At 43.7% G+C, this 16,624-nt stretch overlaps 2 protein-coding genes and 1 pseudogene across 5 annotated transcripts in view; all 3 read left to right on the forward strand.

Annotated features, from left to right (window-relative positions):
• PIGBOS1 (PIGB opposite strand 1) overlaps positions 1-3,309 on the forward strand; it is a 28,398-nt gene extending 25,089 nt beyond the window's left edge. For 2 of the 4 annotated variants that reach the window (XM_033436964.2, XM_033436965.2), the window contains exon 2: positions 2,354-3,309. In XM_033436964.2, coding sequence (XP_033292855.1) covers positions 2,409-2,573 — 165 coding nt within the window. In that variant the 5' untranslated portion in view covers positions 2,354-2,408 and the 3' untranslated portion in view covers positions 2,574-3,309. Of the gene's footprint in view, positions 1-49; positions 251-1,477; positions 1,588-2,353 lie in introns of those variants that run through there. The other 2 variants (XM_033436963.2, XM_033436966.2) reach the window with 2 other exon arrangements.
• LOC101275014 (methyltransferase-like 26) lies at positions 1,177-2,347 on the forward strand (annotated as a pseudogene).
• Positions 3,310-14,382: 11,073 nt separating the features above from the next.
• Positions 14,383-16,624, forward strand: part of RAB27A (RAB27A, member RAS oncogene family) — a 74,147-nt gene continuing 71,905 nt past the window's right edge. Inside the window, exon 1 of the mRNA XM_004274648.3 lies at positions 14,383-14,535. The gene's annotated coding sequence lies outside the window, so the exon portion shown is untranslated. The remainder of the gene's footprint in view (positions 14,536-16,624) is intronic.

Here is a 16,624-nt window from a genome sequence, read left to right on the forward strand (position 1 = left end):
CGGCTGGTTTCTGCTGCGCGTCCCTGTGGCGCAGTGCTGCATGTTCAGGCAACGCTTCTGCGCTTCGCCACGGGCTAGTCCCTGCTTTCCAGCCTACGTTTCTTTCTCGAGGGATTGTTGCCCTCCTTTGGCTTCGTGGTCTCTGCGGCTGGCGGTCCGGAAACTGCAGAAAGGAGCCGGATCTCGCCTCTGCGGCGGCAGGCGGGAGGCGGCGCGGAGCCTGAGCAGAACTCTCAGAGGTCTCTGAGTGGTAATGATAATAGTAGTCTTCATTACAAACGGAAGTGTTAGTGTAACATTGTACTCTTTGGGTGATCTCACAATAAGTATTTGTTGAACGACGTAGGCAGGGTAGGGGTAATTTAGCCTGTGGGAAATGAGGCCCCCAAACGTTAAAGGACTTGGTCAGGGTTACTTAGCGAGCTAGTGGCAGAAAGGGAACCTTGCCGTGTTTGTGTGGTTTAATTGTCTGTTTTCCAAGGAGCTGACTTGCAAATGTTTCCTTTTCTTATACCTAGCGGTCATTGAACCAAACCAAGCTTGGTGAAGTTGTCATTTATCCAGTTAGCTGTAGAGTCCAAGAGAAAACAGTCTCCCCCCCACCCCGATTAGTTTAAATGACAATTTTAGCAATATATTAAGAGCAAGCTACTAATTATTAAGCTCCTATTGATTTTTGTGACCTTGGGAGCTGGTTTAGGAGGCTGTGAAATATTGTTGTAATAAAGAAAACGTGTAAATTCTTCGCTCTGCTTTTCTCGTTCATAAACATCTGCTTAGGGTCTCCTGCAACTGTAGGACTTCTCACAGACTATAGACTATAGCAAGGAGTATAATTTTCTGAGAAGTTCTAGAGCCTTAACTCCTCAATTGTTAAAAGTAAAACCAGCCAAATCCTCATTATATTTTTGTCAAAAATAGATGGCAAATGACTTAGAGGTGATGTCAATATGTACCTACTACAGCATCAAAAGGAACTAGAAAATCTTTTAGCTTGTTTTTAAAAATTGTTTTTAATCATACATATTGCCAAAAAACATAAAATAGTAAAGAAAGGCTAATAATGAAAAGTAAGAAATCCCTTTCTCCTACTTCCAGATGGGATTGGCGATCACTTTCAACTTTTTTGGGGGGGCTGTTTCTTTCAGTAGGTTTGGTATGCCTTTAAAGGCATAAAGAGTATGCTTCTCCCCTCTCTCACACTATTGCCATTTAAAAAATCATCCATTAAAACCACTGAAGACTCCCGACGAGCCCCGCGGTACTGCACCACCACTCCCGACGGGCCCAGCGGCGCTGGACTACCACTGCCAATGGACCACGCCGCTCAGGACTAGAAAGACGCTGGTGGCGGCAGCCGCGGAAAGGAACAAGGAACCCATCCTGCGCATGCTGCGGCTGTGTGCGGTGGCCGCCTGCTCGAGCTGGCCTCGGGCTCTGGCCAGCACACGGCCCACTTCGGGCGAGCCTTCCCCATGCCGAATGGCAGCCGAACCACGTGGATCAGAGCTGCCTGGACAGCATCCTGGCCACCACTCAGGCCCAGGGACTATCCAACGTGAAGGCCCCGCTGTACCTCGACGTGAGGTGAGATTGGGAGCAGTGGGGCGGGATCCTGCCGCAATCTCTGGATCTGCTACTCTGCATCGACATGAGCCACATCAGCCCCCTGAGCTGCACCGAGGGGCTCTTCAGAGCAGCAGGACACCTGCTCAAATGCAAGGCGCTCCTCATCACCTATGGGCCCTGTGCCATCAACGGGAAGATTTCTCCCCAGAGTAACGTGGACTTTGACCTGACCCTCCGATGCAGGAACCCAGAGTGGGGGCTGTGGGATACAGCCCTTCTGGAGGACCTGGGCCAGGCCAGTGGGCTGCTCCTGGAGAGGATGGTGGACATACCAGCCAACAAGTGCCTAATTTTCCGGAAAGAGTAACCCCCTTCTCCGCCATGCCTGTGTCCCTGGGACAAACCCAGACCACCAGCGCCTGCCACCCTGGGCCAGACTATGGGAACTAGCCCTCCCCACACTGGGGATTCTTAGCCAGTGGCCACAGGGCTGCTGAGATCCTGGGAATAAAGTGTTTCCTGCTGTCCAAAGAAACAAAAACAAAAAACCCCCAAACCACTGAAAACGTTCTATAATAGGATTTAGCTTTATTTTACCCCATCCCCTAACCGTCATTTCTCATATTCCCTATGTATCTGGATTCCTATTTTAGTTACATCAATAAGCATATTTACATATTATGACAAAAATACTGTTCATGCAGGAGCAAAGTTGTGACATGAAGTCTTTATAAAGGATATTGTGCTAAGTTACTGCTTTGCTTCCCATTTTCTTTGTATACAGATCTGAAGAGATATCCTGGAAACCACCCTTGCACTGTGCGGTGTTTGTTGAAAACATGTTTGGAAGATTGACTTTTCCACAACTGCTTTTTGCTACCATCCTTGGAATTGCTGGAGGAATATATATTTATCAACCAGTATTTGAACAGTATTCCAGAGATCAGAAGGAATTAAAAGAAAAGTTGAAATTGGTACAAGACTCAGAAGAGAAGAAAAGTTAATACTACATGGAGTCGAACTGTAATTGCTTAAAGTTCCATTGAAATTATACATTGACTATAAATAATCTAGTAAAAAGTTATCAAATATATTTTAATTGTAAATAAATCATAGATAATGATTTTAAATTAGTTTTAAAACTAGCACTGTCAATTTTAATGTTTCCTGTATTCTTATTTGCCATTTTATGTCTTTTCACCAGGACAGATTAGTACTTTCCTTTTAAGCAAAAATGAATGTCTTAAGGAATATTTTATTTCCTAGTTGAAGCTTCTTTTTTCTGGGAATGTGGCCTATACATTGGCAGTCTAGACTGTATAAACTAGCTGGGAATGTTGTTTACAGTTGTGTTTGTAGATTAAATTAACCAAGTTAACTTCAGGCAGGATGCCCCTCAGTTAGCCTACAATTAGCCTGCTTTAATATACTTTAGAAGTCTTTTAATCCCAGCCCTTTCTCATCCCAGGCAGAATGGCGGAGTAAATTGAGAATTGGGGTGGCTCAGATCAAATGGAGGTTTTTGAGAAGGTAGGTGGTGTCACATAGGGTGGCAAACAAGCCACAGCTCTGTTTACTTAACCCACCAAGCAAATTTGCATTATAATGGTGGTCAGGGAGGAGTTAATTTATTATGAAGCTATTCACATAGTTAAAGGGTTTTTTGGAAATCACTAAGAACTGATATTTAACAACGAAAGCTTAAATGTAATCACATATGTATAAAATGCTTTAAATCAACTCATTTCTTATGATTGATTTTTTTGAAAAGTAAATTCATTGTAACTTAATCTAAACTATGTTGAGACCAGCATAGGTAATTTAAAAAAAAAATGTGAATAAGAAATTACAGAGTAGTACATGTTCACCTCATTAAAAAAACCCAAACAATACAGAATGAACAAAGTGAAAATTACGGTTTTTTAGTATACATTGATTTAATTAGCACCTTTAATAGTTTGAGCTTTTGAGACTGTTTTTCTTCTATGCACACTGAAAAATATATGTAAATTTATAACACATACCAAGTATCTACTGTGTGACAGGCTTGGCTTGTCTGTCGGTAGACTGGGGTTCTGTTCTGTGTGTCTTCTCATTGTGGGCCCCAGGCTCAAGGAGTAGCCCCTGTCTAGGATATGACAGAGTTTAGGATTAAGAGAGAGAGAGACTGAAAGGAAACATGAATTGTAAATGTCTGCTCAGCTGTGGCAAATGTCTCTTCAGAGTCTGCTGGTTTAGAGCATGTCACACCCAAAGGTGAGGCCAGGGAAAAAGACTCTTCCCACAGGATACACAGTCAAGTATTTCTGCCTGTGACCATAGGCAAGTATATATATAATCCTGTTATCCAAGGAATGATAATCCTATTTAACATCATGCGAAATTGAACTGCTTTTGATCTTCCTTTTGAGAAGGATTGCTTTGTCAGTTCGGTAGTCACATAACAAGTGCCAGGGAATGAGTTGTTTTTTGTTTTTTGTTTTTTCCAGTAAAGGTACTGCAGCCATTCAAATCAAAGCCACAGTGAGATGCCGCTTCACATACAGTAGGATGACTACAGTCAAAAAGGGCAAATAATGAGTGTTGACAAGGATGTGGAGAAGTTGAAACCCTCGTATATTGCTGGTGAGGATATAAAACAGTGCAGCTGCTGTGAAACAGTTTGGAAGTTCCTCAAAAAGATAAACATAGTGATACCATATATGACGCAGCAATTCTGCTTTTAGACATATGTCCCAGAGTAGTGAAAACATATGTCTACACAAAAATTTTGTAAATGAATGCTCATAGAATCATTATTATAATAGCCAAAAAGTGAAAATAACCCAAATGTCTCAACCAGTGAATGGATAAACATGTTGTGGTATATCCACACAATGGAATATTACTCAGCTATAACAAGGAATGAAATACTGATATGTGCTGCAACATTAATAAACTTTGAAACATGAAGGAAGCTGAGCACAAGAGGCCATATATTGTATGATTCTATATGACGTGTCCAGAATAGGCAAATGTGTAGAAACAAAGTGTGTTAGTAGTTCCCAGGGACTAAGGGGAAGAAGAGATAGGGAGTGACTGCTAATGGATATAGGGTTACTTTTTAGGTTGATGAAAATATTTTGGAACTAGATGGTGGTGATCAATGACAGCTTTGTGAATATATTAAAAACCACTGGGCTTCCCTGGTGGCGCAGTGGTTGAGAGTCCGCCTGCCAATGCAGGGGACACGGGTTCGTGCCCTGGTCCGGGAAGATCCCACATGCCACGGAGCGGCTGGGCCCGTGAGCCGTGGCCGCTGAGCCTGTGCGTCTGGAGCCTGTGCTCCACAATGGAACAGAGGCCACAACAGTGAGAGGCCCATGTACCGCAAAAAACAAAAACAAAAAGAAACAAAAACCACTGAATTGTACACTTTAAAGCTTTATTGTGTGGGATTATATCTCAACAAAACTGTCAGAGAAGAAAAAAACCCACTGCATCCAGAATAGCAGCTGCAGTTGAGGTAGTCCATAGTTTCCTGCCATAATCCATCTAGCATGTGTGTGTGGTGTAGAATATACATAACATAAAGTTTACTGTTTTTACCATTTTTAAGTGTACATTTCAGTGGCATGAAATATATTGACATTGTTGTGTGACCACCATCACCATCCATCCCGAGAATTTTTTCTGTTTAGTTTTTGCAGGGCACAGAGAGGTGAATTGAATGGTGTTATAGAGAGAACCCCCCCCCACCTATACTTCATATCTTTGAAGGTGGCATTAACGTCTGCAATTTTTTGCCTGAATTGCTTCTAATTTACTATTGGAGCCAGGGAAAGCAGATTTAGGGGCTTTCAGTTGGTCCTTTCTACAATAACGATGTGGTATGGACTGAATGCTTTTCCCCATTCATATGTTGAAGCCCTGATCCCCAATGTGAGGGTATTTGGAGGTAGGGCCTTTGGGTGGTAATTAGGTCATGAGGGTGGAGCCCTTATCAATGGGATTAGTTCCCTTATAAGAAAAGAGAGATGCTGTTTCTCTCTCTTGCCCATGTGAGGATACAGCAAGAAGGTGGCTGTCTGCAAATCAGGAAGAAGGCCTCATCATACACTGAATCTGCCAGCACCTTGATCTTGGACACCATAGCCTTCAGAACTGTAAGAAAAAAAAATACCTGTTTTTTTAAACCACTCATTTAATGATGTTTTTTTTTAATAGCAGTCTGAGCAGACTAAGGCAGGGGCTCTTCCTTTAAGGTCAGTGTGAGGTTTCTGCCAGCTACTGAGTATATGTATGTATCCTATGGAATGTATCCTATGGAATGACAGAGTGGGTCCTGTAAAACAAATTTGGGCCAAACCTGCACATATCTTATCACCCTCACAAGCCCCCACTCTAAACTGAGGGACTGTGGTAGCATTTAGAGCTTCCTTGTACCAGTTTCAACTCAGATCTTGCAGTCATCAAAGTCTGAATTCCTCTTTCCCCAATGCACATTTATCCTGGTTGAAGGCCTTGGTCTCTTGGTAGGAGCAGAGGAAAGTTTATGATGTAATTCTTGTGGCATTGGTATAATTCTTGTGGTATTCACCTTCCTCAGGTGAATACATCTTCAGTCATTGACTCTAAGTCTGTGAAATGACTTAAACCAGGAAACTGGTGAAAGACCATGATTGCCATTGTGGAGACTGACAGCCTTCTGCTCACTAGTTCTTGATTTTCTTTAAAAAATATTTGAGTCAAGAAACACCCCTTCTCTCCTGAAAACAAAAACACCCCATCTATCTTTTCCTTCAGAACACCATGACCTATAAGCCACCATCACAGATCTCTGTGGGTCAAGACACCCTGGTTGCACCCCAGCCTGGCTTCCCATTATAGTACTTATGGCCTGCCATCTGTTCTTTGCCATTTGGGCATTCTTTTGTTTCTAATTGATACTCAGGAGTCCTGTTGCAGCAGCATCTTCTGTCAGTCTCAGCTCATAAAGGACATCCACCGTTGTGCTTTTCAGAGATGTCAGTGGCCTCCTCACCAGTGCCTCAGTGAAAGGAGTATCATCAGGGCCTTCCCAGGTAACATAATCAGGTGGTGGTTCTGCAGTCTCATCACAAATCCATTCTAACTCCAAGATCAGGAGGGCAAGATAGGGAGAATAAGAGAATTAAAGGGGGAAAGCCTAAACAATGGTAGATTTTCAAGGGGGCCACTAAACTTGATCCTATGGGATTTCCTGAAGAGAATTCTAAAAGCTTTTTAGGTATTATTTTGAAATAATTTCAGACTTAAATAAAAAGTGCAAAAATAGTACAAAGAATTTTCATATACCTGTTATCCAGATTCCACACATGTTAACGTTTAACCGCAGTTGCTTTAATCTCTATATATGTGTGTGTATGTCGATGCACACACACACATTGTTTTTCTAAACCCTTTGAGAACAATAAGTTGCCCATGTGATTCCCTTTTACCCCTAAGTATTTCAGTGTGCAATTCCTAAAAACAAGGATATTCTCATTTATAAATATAATAATCAAAATCAGGAAGTTAAGGTTGATAGGATATTATTATCTCATCTCAGATTTTATCCAAATTCTACCAAGTCCCATTAATGTCCTTTAGAGCAAGACAAAATTTTTTTTCTGGTCTGGGAACTAATTCACGATTACATATGAGTTTAGTTGTCATGATTCTTTGGTTTCATTTATTCTCATTCCTTAGTCACTGCCTTTCATGATCTTGAAATTTTTAAAGAATACTGGTCTGTTTGTAAAATTTCCCTTAATTTGGGTTTGTTTAATGCTTCCTCATGATTAGAGAGATTCAGGTTATACCTTTTTGGTAGGAATACTGCAGAAATGATCTGTCAGTATGATTCACAGATTCCTATTTTGTTCAGTGAGTTACAGTCTATTACTGTCACCAGTGCTAGCCACATGATTTGTGGGGCTTAGTGCAGAATGAAGATGCACAGCCCTGGGTGAGGATGAGAAAGTCAGTCTCCTCTTCTCATGGACCCACCACTCCAACCCATGGTGAATGTGCACCCCCCAGGGATTGTAGCCTCCATGATGGGGTGCTCTTGATTCCTGGGTGGTGGTGGCAGGAGCCCCCTGCTGAGTGGCACATAGAATGTACTGTGGTGCTACCAGGTAGTGATACCTGCCTTCTTGCCCGCCCCATGGTGCCATGGGGCATGGACTCAACCCTGATCCCTTCTGCTCTCACATCCACGCTCCTGGCCAGGTGGAAGGTGATGGCGGAATGTGAGCCTCCCCCAGCCAAGGTGACTTAGTCACTGCCCTGGAGTAAGGTAGTGAATGCAAGGCTGGGTAGGGCCCAGGGGACCAGGGGGTGAGGAGTGGGCAGTGGCAGGAGTCAGAGCCATGTGTCTGCAGAGGCTTCAAGCCTCCAGCATCCTCCATTGTGCCATCAGATTTCACTTATAAAACACGAATTCAAAGGTAAAATTATTAAGAATTTTAAGACAGTGACTGCAGAGCATTAAAATTCTGAGTGCAGGGCCCTGTGTCAAGTTCTAGTTCCATGCCCATGAAGACAACCCTGACAATCACTACACGTTAAAATTGTCCCAGATTTGGCTGGTTGGAGTCCTTTCAAGCTGGCTCCTGTATTCTTTTTTAATGTTTATTTCAAATATAAAATGTAATGTTTAAGCATTTTCTGAAAATAATTTTGTAGTTTAACAAGTGTAAAATAAGACTTCTTAAAAAAGTTTACAACTAGGTATAAAATAAGAATATACTTTGACATTCACAGTGGACATTTTTGAAAGGTAAGTTTTGTTAATGTAGCTTATAAACAAAAATATATTGACAGTCCTAGTTAAAATAAGCAAGCTCTTAGCTGAGGAATAATCCTCCCCCAGATGGGTCTGTGTCCTTTTGATATGTCCTTGTTATTCTCTGAGCACTTCTTTACTTTCTGGCTCATCCTTTTCTTAGACGAAGCTTTGACTCTAGGAGTTTGGTTCTTTTTTAAAAATTGAAACAAAATTCACATAACACATTTTAAAGCATACAATTCTGTGGCATTTAGTACATTCACAATGTTGTGAAACTATCACTTCTGTCGAGTTCCAGGACATTTTCATCACCCCAAAAGGATGATGTACAGTAAACAGTCATTCTCTATTCCTCTTCCCTGCAGCCCTGGCAACCAGTCTGCTTTCTGTCTCTATGGATTTACCTTTTCTGGATGTTTCATTTAAATAGAATCATACAGTATGTGACCTTCTGTGACTGGCTTCTTTTACTTTGTATACTTTCAAGTTTCATTCATGTTGTAACATGTATTAGTGCCCCACTCCTTTTTGTGGCCAAGTAATATTCCATTGTATGGATATACCACAATTTCTTTATCCATTCATCCATTGATGGATGTTTAGATTGTTTTCACCTTTTGGAACCTTTTGGAGTAGTGCTGCTATGAACATTTGTGTACAAGTATTTGTTTGAATACCTGTTTTCAATAATTTTGGCCTATTTCTAGGAATAAACTTGTTGGGACATATGACAATTCTCTGTTTAACTTTTTGAAGAACTGCCAAACTGTTTCCCAAAGTGACTACATCATTTTACATTCCCTCCAGCAATGTATAAAGGTTCCAGTTTCTCTGTATCTTACTAACACTTGTTATTTGTCTTTTCTTTTTTCTTTTAAAGTTATGAAGTGGTATCTCATTATGGTTTTGATTTGTGTTTCCCTAATGACTAATGCCATTGAACATATTTTCATGTGGTTGTTGGCCACTTTTGTATCCTCTTTGGAGAGATGTCTGTTTTAGTCCTTTGCCTGCTTTTTAATTGGATTGTCTTTTTGTGGTTGAGTTGTAAGAGCTCTTTATATATTCTGATACTATATTCTTATCAGATATATGGTTTGCAAATATTTTCTCCCATTCTGTGGATTGTGTTTTCACTCTCTTGAGAGTATCCTTTGATGTGAACAAATTTTAAATTTTGATTGTCTAATACAGTTTTCTTTTGTTGCTTCTGCTTATGCTATCACATGTAAGAAACCATTGCCAGATCCAAGGTCATGAAGATTTCTGCCTATGTTTTCTTCTATGAGTTTTATTTATAGTTTTAGTTCTTATGATTTAGGTCTGATCTATTTTGAGTTAATTTTTATATATAGTGTAAGGAAAGGGTCCAACTTCACTCTTTTATATGTGAATGTCTATTCTCCCAGCACCATTTGTTGAAGAGACTGTTCTTTCCCCATCAAATGGTCTTGGTACTCTTTTTGAAAATCAATTGGCTATAGATTTATGGGCTTATTTCTGGACCCTCAAGTCCATTCCACTCATCTATATCTCTGTCTTTATGCTAATACCACACTGTTTTGATTACTGCAGTTTTGTATTAAGTTTTGAAATCAGGAAGTGTGAATTAACTTTATGCTTTTTTTTTTTTTTGCGGTACGCGGGCCTCTCACTGTTGTGGCCTCTCCCGCCATGGAGCACAGGCTCCAGACGCACAGGCCCAGCGGCCATGGCTCATGGGCCCAGCCGCTCTGCGGCATGTGGGATCCCCCCGGACCAGGGCACGAACCCGCGTCCCGTGCATCGGCAGGCGGACTCTCAACCACTGCACCACAAAGGAAGCCCTATCTTTATTCTTTTTCAGGATTTTTTTGGGGGCTATTTGGAGTCCTTTGCAATTTCATGTGAATTTTAGCATCAGCTTTTCCTTTTCTGCAAAAATAGTGTTGAATTCGATAGGGATTGCATTGAATCTAGGGATTGCTTTGGGGAGCATTGCCATCTTTACAGTATTATGTCTTCCAATCCAAAAACATGGTATATCTTTTCATTTATTTAAGTCCTCTTTAATTTCTTGCAGTAGTGTTCTGTAGTTTTTAGTGTATAAATCCTGCATCTCCTAAGTATTTTATTCTTTTTGTTGCTATTATAAATGGGATTTTTTTAAAAAAGTTCCTTTTTTGATTGTTCATTCCCAGTGTATAGAAATACAACTGATTTTTGTGTATTGATCTTGCACCCTGCATCTTTGCATATTTCATTTATTAGCGCTAATAGTTTTTTAGTAGATTCTTTAGGATTTTATATATAAAAGATCATGTCTTTGGTTCCTTTTATTGGAAAAGGGTATTTAGAAATCAAGATCTGAGTGCTAAGTGTGTTCATAGCTACTATGATATACTTGCTTCTAGGACCTCTTAGCAGACGGAGCTGGAAAATATATACTTAATACATATCTATACATAACTCTATTTCTCCATACTAAAAATCATGAGTTTGTACTGATACCTCCCATTTCAATCCTATTAATGTAACTGGAGCTGGGACTCTGCATGTTTCAAGCAGCAGCCTGCAGTGTCAGAGAAGCTCCAGAGCTGGAAGCAAGAGGTGTACTGTGACCAGTTCTGTGGCTGGAGTAAGAAGTGTTGTGGGGAGGATTTTGAACTGGTGCACAAGATGGGTTTAATATACTTAGTTTCTGTAATAACTTTCTCTCTTTGTTTTCCTCTGGACACACTTTTCTCAAATTCCTTTTTGGATTTCCTCTGCCAATGCGTTAAATACTGAGTGATCCTCTGGGTTCTGCACCAAGCCCCCTCTTTGCCCTCTCAGCACATTTTCTAGACTAGCTCATTGCCTCTCATGTCTTTGAGTCCCCTTGGTAATAGCTCCAGTTCACGTCTTCTGTGCTTCAGACCAACTTATTCAACTACATACTAAACAGTTTCACTTGGATGTTCTGCTGGTGCTGGTATGTCAGAGTTGAAATGTCCTAAACTTGTTTATTATTGCCTATTTCACTCTCCTTCCCTGTTGCTTTCTTCCTTTTGCTCAAGGGTTCCTAGTTGCCCAAACCAGAAATCTGGGCGTCTCCATGGATTCCTCCCTCTTCTTCACCCCCTACAACAAAGTCTTCCTCTTTTTAAATTAATTAATTAATTAATTTTTATTTTTGGCTGTGCTGGGTCTTCGTTGCTGCACATGGGCTTTCTCTAGTTGCGGCGAGCGGGGGGCTACTATTCATTGCGGTGCATGGGCTTCTCACTGCGGTGGCTTCTCTTGCAGCAGAGCACAGGGTCTAGGCGCGCAGGCTTCAGTAGTTGTGGCGCATGGACTTAGTTGCTCCGCGGCATGTGGGATCTTCCTGGACCAGAGATTGAACCCGTGTCCCCTGCGTTGGCAGGTGGATTCTTAACCACTGCGCCACCAGGGAAGTCCCTAACAAAGTCTTCTTGATTCACTCTCTTAAGTATCTCAAATCTGTCCATTCATCTTCATCCTCAGAGCCACTGCCTTAAACCAGATATCCCTCACTTGGACTTCAGAATGCTAATTGGCCTTCCCAGCCCATTCTTCGCCTTATAGCCATTTAGAAAATGGGTTCAGGGCTTCCCTGGTGGCACAGTGGTTGAGAGTCCACCTGCCGATGCAGGCGACACGGGTTCGTGCCCCGGTTTGGGAAGATCCCACATGCCGCGGAGCGGCTGGGCCTGTGAGCCATGGCCGCTGAGCCTGCACGTCCGGAGCCTGTGCTCCACAACGGGAGAGGCCACAACAGTGAGAGGCCCACATACCGCAAAAAAAAAAAAAGAAAATGGGTTCTAAGTTCTGGTCCTGGCTTTGCCACTTATTAGGTATATGAACTTAGGTTGCTTAATCCCTTTAAGGCTCATTTTCCTCATCTGTAATATGGGGACAAGAATAGTGCTTATTTTATAGGGCAATTGTGAGACGTAAATGAGGTGATATATGTAAAGTTCTTAGCATATTGGCTGATTCAGAGTAAATGGTCAATAAATGTTAGCTAATATAAGCATTCCAGGGTTCTTCATATTCCAGCCTCTGCTCATTTCTGCAGTTTCTTTGATTGCTTCCTTCCACTCAGTTTTTCAGCTTTTCCGAACTTCTTTCAGTTGCTCCAATATCTCATTCTCTCTTTTTGCCTCCAGACCATTCCTCTGCTCTCTTTCCTAAAATTCTCTCCTCTGTCACTTTCCCCTCTTATTCATCCTTCTGAATCTATACATCACTATCTCTGGGAAGTCTTGACTTGGTGTCACTTACCTGTGTTCCATTTACACTCTTTAACTTCCCTTATCAAGGATCGTATCTCACTGCACTGGAGTTAACTTGGTTTCTCTGAGGGCAGGATCCCTGAGGGCAGGGACCAATTTACCTCATTCATTATTGCCTCTCCAGTACCTAACACAGTGCTTGACTCACTGAATGAAATGAATGAATGGGTGACGACGAATGGGCCACAGTATCGCTATTTTCTGATCTCCTGCCTGGTAAACTCCTGGTGACAGCCCTGCCTGGCTGCAGGAGTGGGGAGGGCTGAAGGGGGAGCTCTCCTTATATGAGCCATTAGCGGTTGCTGCATTGTTGGCCCCCCAGATCTTAGCTGATCAGTGACTCCTAAGACTTCCTCTACACATGAATATCGGGCTACTTTTCCTGTCCTAACCTCCATCAACAACAGTTTGATGGCCTTTCTCTTCCCTGGAAAACATCCCTTGAAAGCATCACCCTATGGTGAAATCTGTTATCCCTAACTTTGAGATCACTGTGTTGTATTTAGAACTATTAAATTGAATGTATATTCAATATTTGGCAATTTCATATAGTTCATCCTATATGTGAATCTGAGAAGCTAATTGTACTGTAGTGCAAACTGTGAGTAGTTATAGACTGAAAGAATGATGGAGTTGGGCAGGTTGCCCTGAGACAGCTGGAATTTGTGGTGCAAGAAGAATCAGTGAGATAGAACAGATAGTAAGAGACAGTAGACTAGGGCTTCCAGTCATTTTCTTTTGCTTAGAAGTAGAATTATTTGGTTCAGAAGTGCTTTGCCGGAAAGCCCACGGGGCAGGCCCCAAAGCCACTGTTCAGACCCCCAGGGCACTGGAGGAGAATTCGGCTGCCTCTCAGTGGGAACCTGGTGGCCCCAACCTGCCTCACAGCCACAGGTCCAAGCGGCCCACACAAAACCGTCGGCACTGAGAGAAGGGAGCCGCTGGGGGGCAGCAAAGGCTCGCAGATTTCTCCGTACAGGGGCTATTCTTTCAAGTACTGTACTTTTTTTTTTTTTTTTAACGAATTGCTCTAATACTTGGAAATTTAACTGAGAGCGATTTTATAATCTGAACTAGACTGTACGAGTAGAGACCCCGTTTGTCATTTCCTTCCAGAAATATATTTTTTTCCTGCCAGAATTCTACTACTCTCCCCCCGCCCCCCCTTCCCCCGGTCATTTTCAAGAATCCCAGAGCTTTTTCTCACTCCAGGAGGGCCATGTCCAGGCCCCCTGAGTGAGGAGCTGGCGGGGCGGGATGGACGGTGGCAGAGCCGGATGCCCAGCGCGGATCCGGTCCCTGGGGAGCCGGACCAAGGGGGCACTGTGAGCTGGAGCGCCCCCGGGCCTCAGGAACCGCGGGCAGGGCTGACTTTGCAGCCGCTCAGCACCTCTGGCTACAAGGTGGACACACCGACCTGATGCCCTGGAAAACACCTTTAGAAAATGGCTTTTAGGGGAGCAGATTTGGCGAGAGGCACCAAACTACCTTGCAGTGCCCGATCCCGTGGCAGTTTGTAAGTGTCACCACTGTGTCTCAGAACGAAAACAACCCCCTAAGGTTTCGCGCCTTCCGGGAAGCGGCAGTGGAGACCCAACTTGGATTAAAAAGAGGCGAGTGGGGCCTTTGCGTGGCAGGTGCAGCGGGGCTGGGGGCGGCGCGCGGGGAGGGCGCCCGCAAAGCGCTCTCGCAGAGTTGGGCGGAGGTGCTCGCCGAGGTGACAGGAGGAAGCGGGAGGTGGAGGGTGGAGAGGAGGTCCCGCCCCCACCTCGCTCTCCTTTACGGGAAGTGATGTGGGGCCCGACGGAAAATACCCGCCGAGGACCCAAAAAAGGCCGTCAGCGGGTGGACGCGGCGCGCGCAGAAGGAGCGGCGTGGGGACCGCGGGCGAAACAGGTGAGGCGGCTGGCGCGGGCGGGGGAGGCGCGCTTAGGCCCGGGGCTCCTGGAGGCTCCAGTCACCCCGCGGGGCTGAGCGACGGAGAGGGCGAGCGCAGGGTCTGGCCCTGGGTCGGGGGGTGGAGCTGCAGCTCCTTCTCTCCCCGCCTGTGGGCGGCTGAGCCCACCAGAAAAGCTGCTTTGCTTCTCCCAGGCCCTCAGCACAGACCCCACGATGACAGTGACGGGGGTGAGGGTCAGCTTGGGCGAGGTGCTGATTAGGTGGAGTCCCAGGTTGGGACGGGGCTGAGGTCACCTCCGGGCGGCATCCAGGTGCGAGGCTTCCCATCTCGGGGTGGGAGGAAGGAAACTTCTCTGGCAGGAGAGGAGGAAGGTCCCAGACCTCCTGCACGCCCCCCCTCCGCCCCCCAGCCCCCCGCCGTTCTTTCCTCCCTCCCTTTGTTGTCGGTTGAATGATTTAACATCTTGACACCTTTGCTGGTGAGGGTCTGGACGGGCAAACTGCACGGGTGGGAGAGGGTTCTCTCTTTCCCTGCCAATCAGACAGAAAACCCTACCAGGCAGCCAGGCTCTCGGGTCTTGACTGGTGGTAGGGCTGGTGTGATGACTCGTTCGGTAACTATTGCCAAAGCTTTTGTCTCTGTCCCAGTAGATCACCGATTAAGCAAAGTCAGGCCTGAAGTGAAGGAAAGCTTGTGAGCCCTTGACTTCACCTTCCCAGCATTTCGGCTCCTGCGGGCCACATGACTTCCTAATCTCCTGCCAGGGGGTCCTCTTTCTTACCTCTATGGGCTAACAGCTATTTTTTCCTACTGGAAGGATTATCACTTTTGGGTCAGCTCATCATTCAGATGTTGAGAAGGGGAGTAGTGTTATGCTGTATAAATTTTCTATAATTATTGGTGATATAACTTGTTGGTGCTTCACTGTTCTTGTTCCATTTATTTATTTATCTTAACCTTCTTAGAAACTTGCTTTAGGGGGAAAACACAGTCTGGAAAACAGAATTTCTGCAGATGGTTACAAATGAAGAAAGGTTAATGTAGTGCTGGAAAGACTTGACTGACCATCATTCTTTTCTATATTTTATGTTAGTTTTCATTCCTACTTTCTTCCTTTCCTTTATTCTTTCTTCCTTACTCCCTCACTTCCTTAATTTCCATGGCCTGCCTTGATTTTTAACTTTGATGAAGTACAATTAATTTATTTTTTCTTCTGTTGCTCTGCTTTTGGTGTCACATCTAAAAAAGCATTGCTAAATCCAAAGCCATGAAGATTTATGCCTATGTTTTCTTCTAAGAGTTGTATAGTTCTAGCTCTTACATTTCCATCTTTGACTCACTTTAAGTTAATTTTTGTATATGGTGTGTGGTAGGGGGTCTAACTTAATTTTTTTGCATATGGACATCCAGTTCTCCCAGCACCATTTGTTGAAAAGATTATTTTTTCCCCTTTGAATGCTGTTGGTGCCTGTGTTGAAAATAAATTGACTGTAAGTGTGAGGGTTTATTTCTAGACTCTCGGTTCTACTCCACTGATCTGTATGTCTATCCTTATGCTAGTATCATACTCGCCTCTTTATTAGCTATGTACGTGGTGAGTTTTGAGATCGGGAAGTGTGAGTCCTCCCACTTTGCTTTTCTTTTTTGAGACTGTTCTGGCTATTCTGGGTTCCCTGAATTTCCATATGAAATTTAAGATCAGCTTCTCAATTTCTGTTGCCTTGGTTTTAAAAGAGATCTAAGGGTCTTGAAGTGGGCAACAGTCTCTAGGAAACAGACTCTTGATTTTCCTCTTCCAAACCCGCTTTCGCTTAGTCTCACCTGTCTCCGTTAATGGCAACTTCACTCTTCCAGGTGCTCAGGCTAAACACCCCAGGGTCACCCCGATTCTTTTCTTTCTCTCACACTCCGCATCTAGTCCCTCAGCAGATCTCATTGGTTCTATTTTGAGTCTATACCTAGGATAGGAAATTTCCACAGTTTCCCCTGCTTCCACCAAGTCCCTTTCACTTCTGTCGCCTGGATTACTCAAAAGCCTCCTACAGGGCCACTCTGCTTCCACCCTCACCACTCTACAGTCTGTTC

The sequence above is a fragment of the Orcinus orca genome, chromosome 2, assembly GCF_937001465.1.
Source record: "Orcinus orca chromosome 2, mOrcOrc1.1, whole genome shotgun sequence".
Taxonomy (NCBI): domain Eukaryota; kingdom Metazoa; phylum Chordata; class Mammalia; order Artiodactyla; family Delphinidae; genus Orcinus; species Orcinus orca.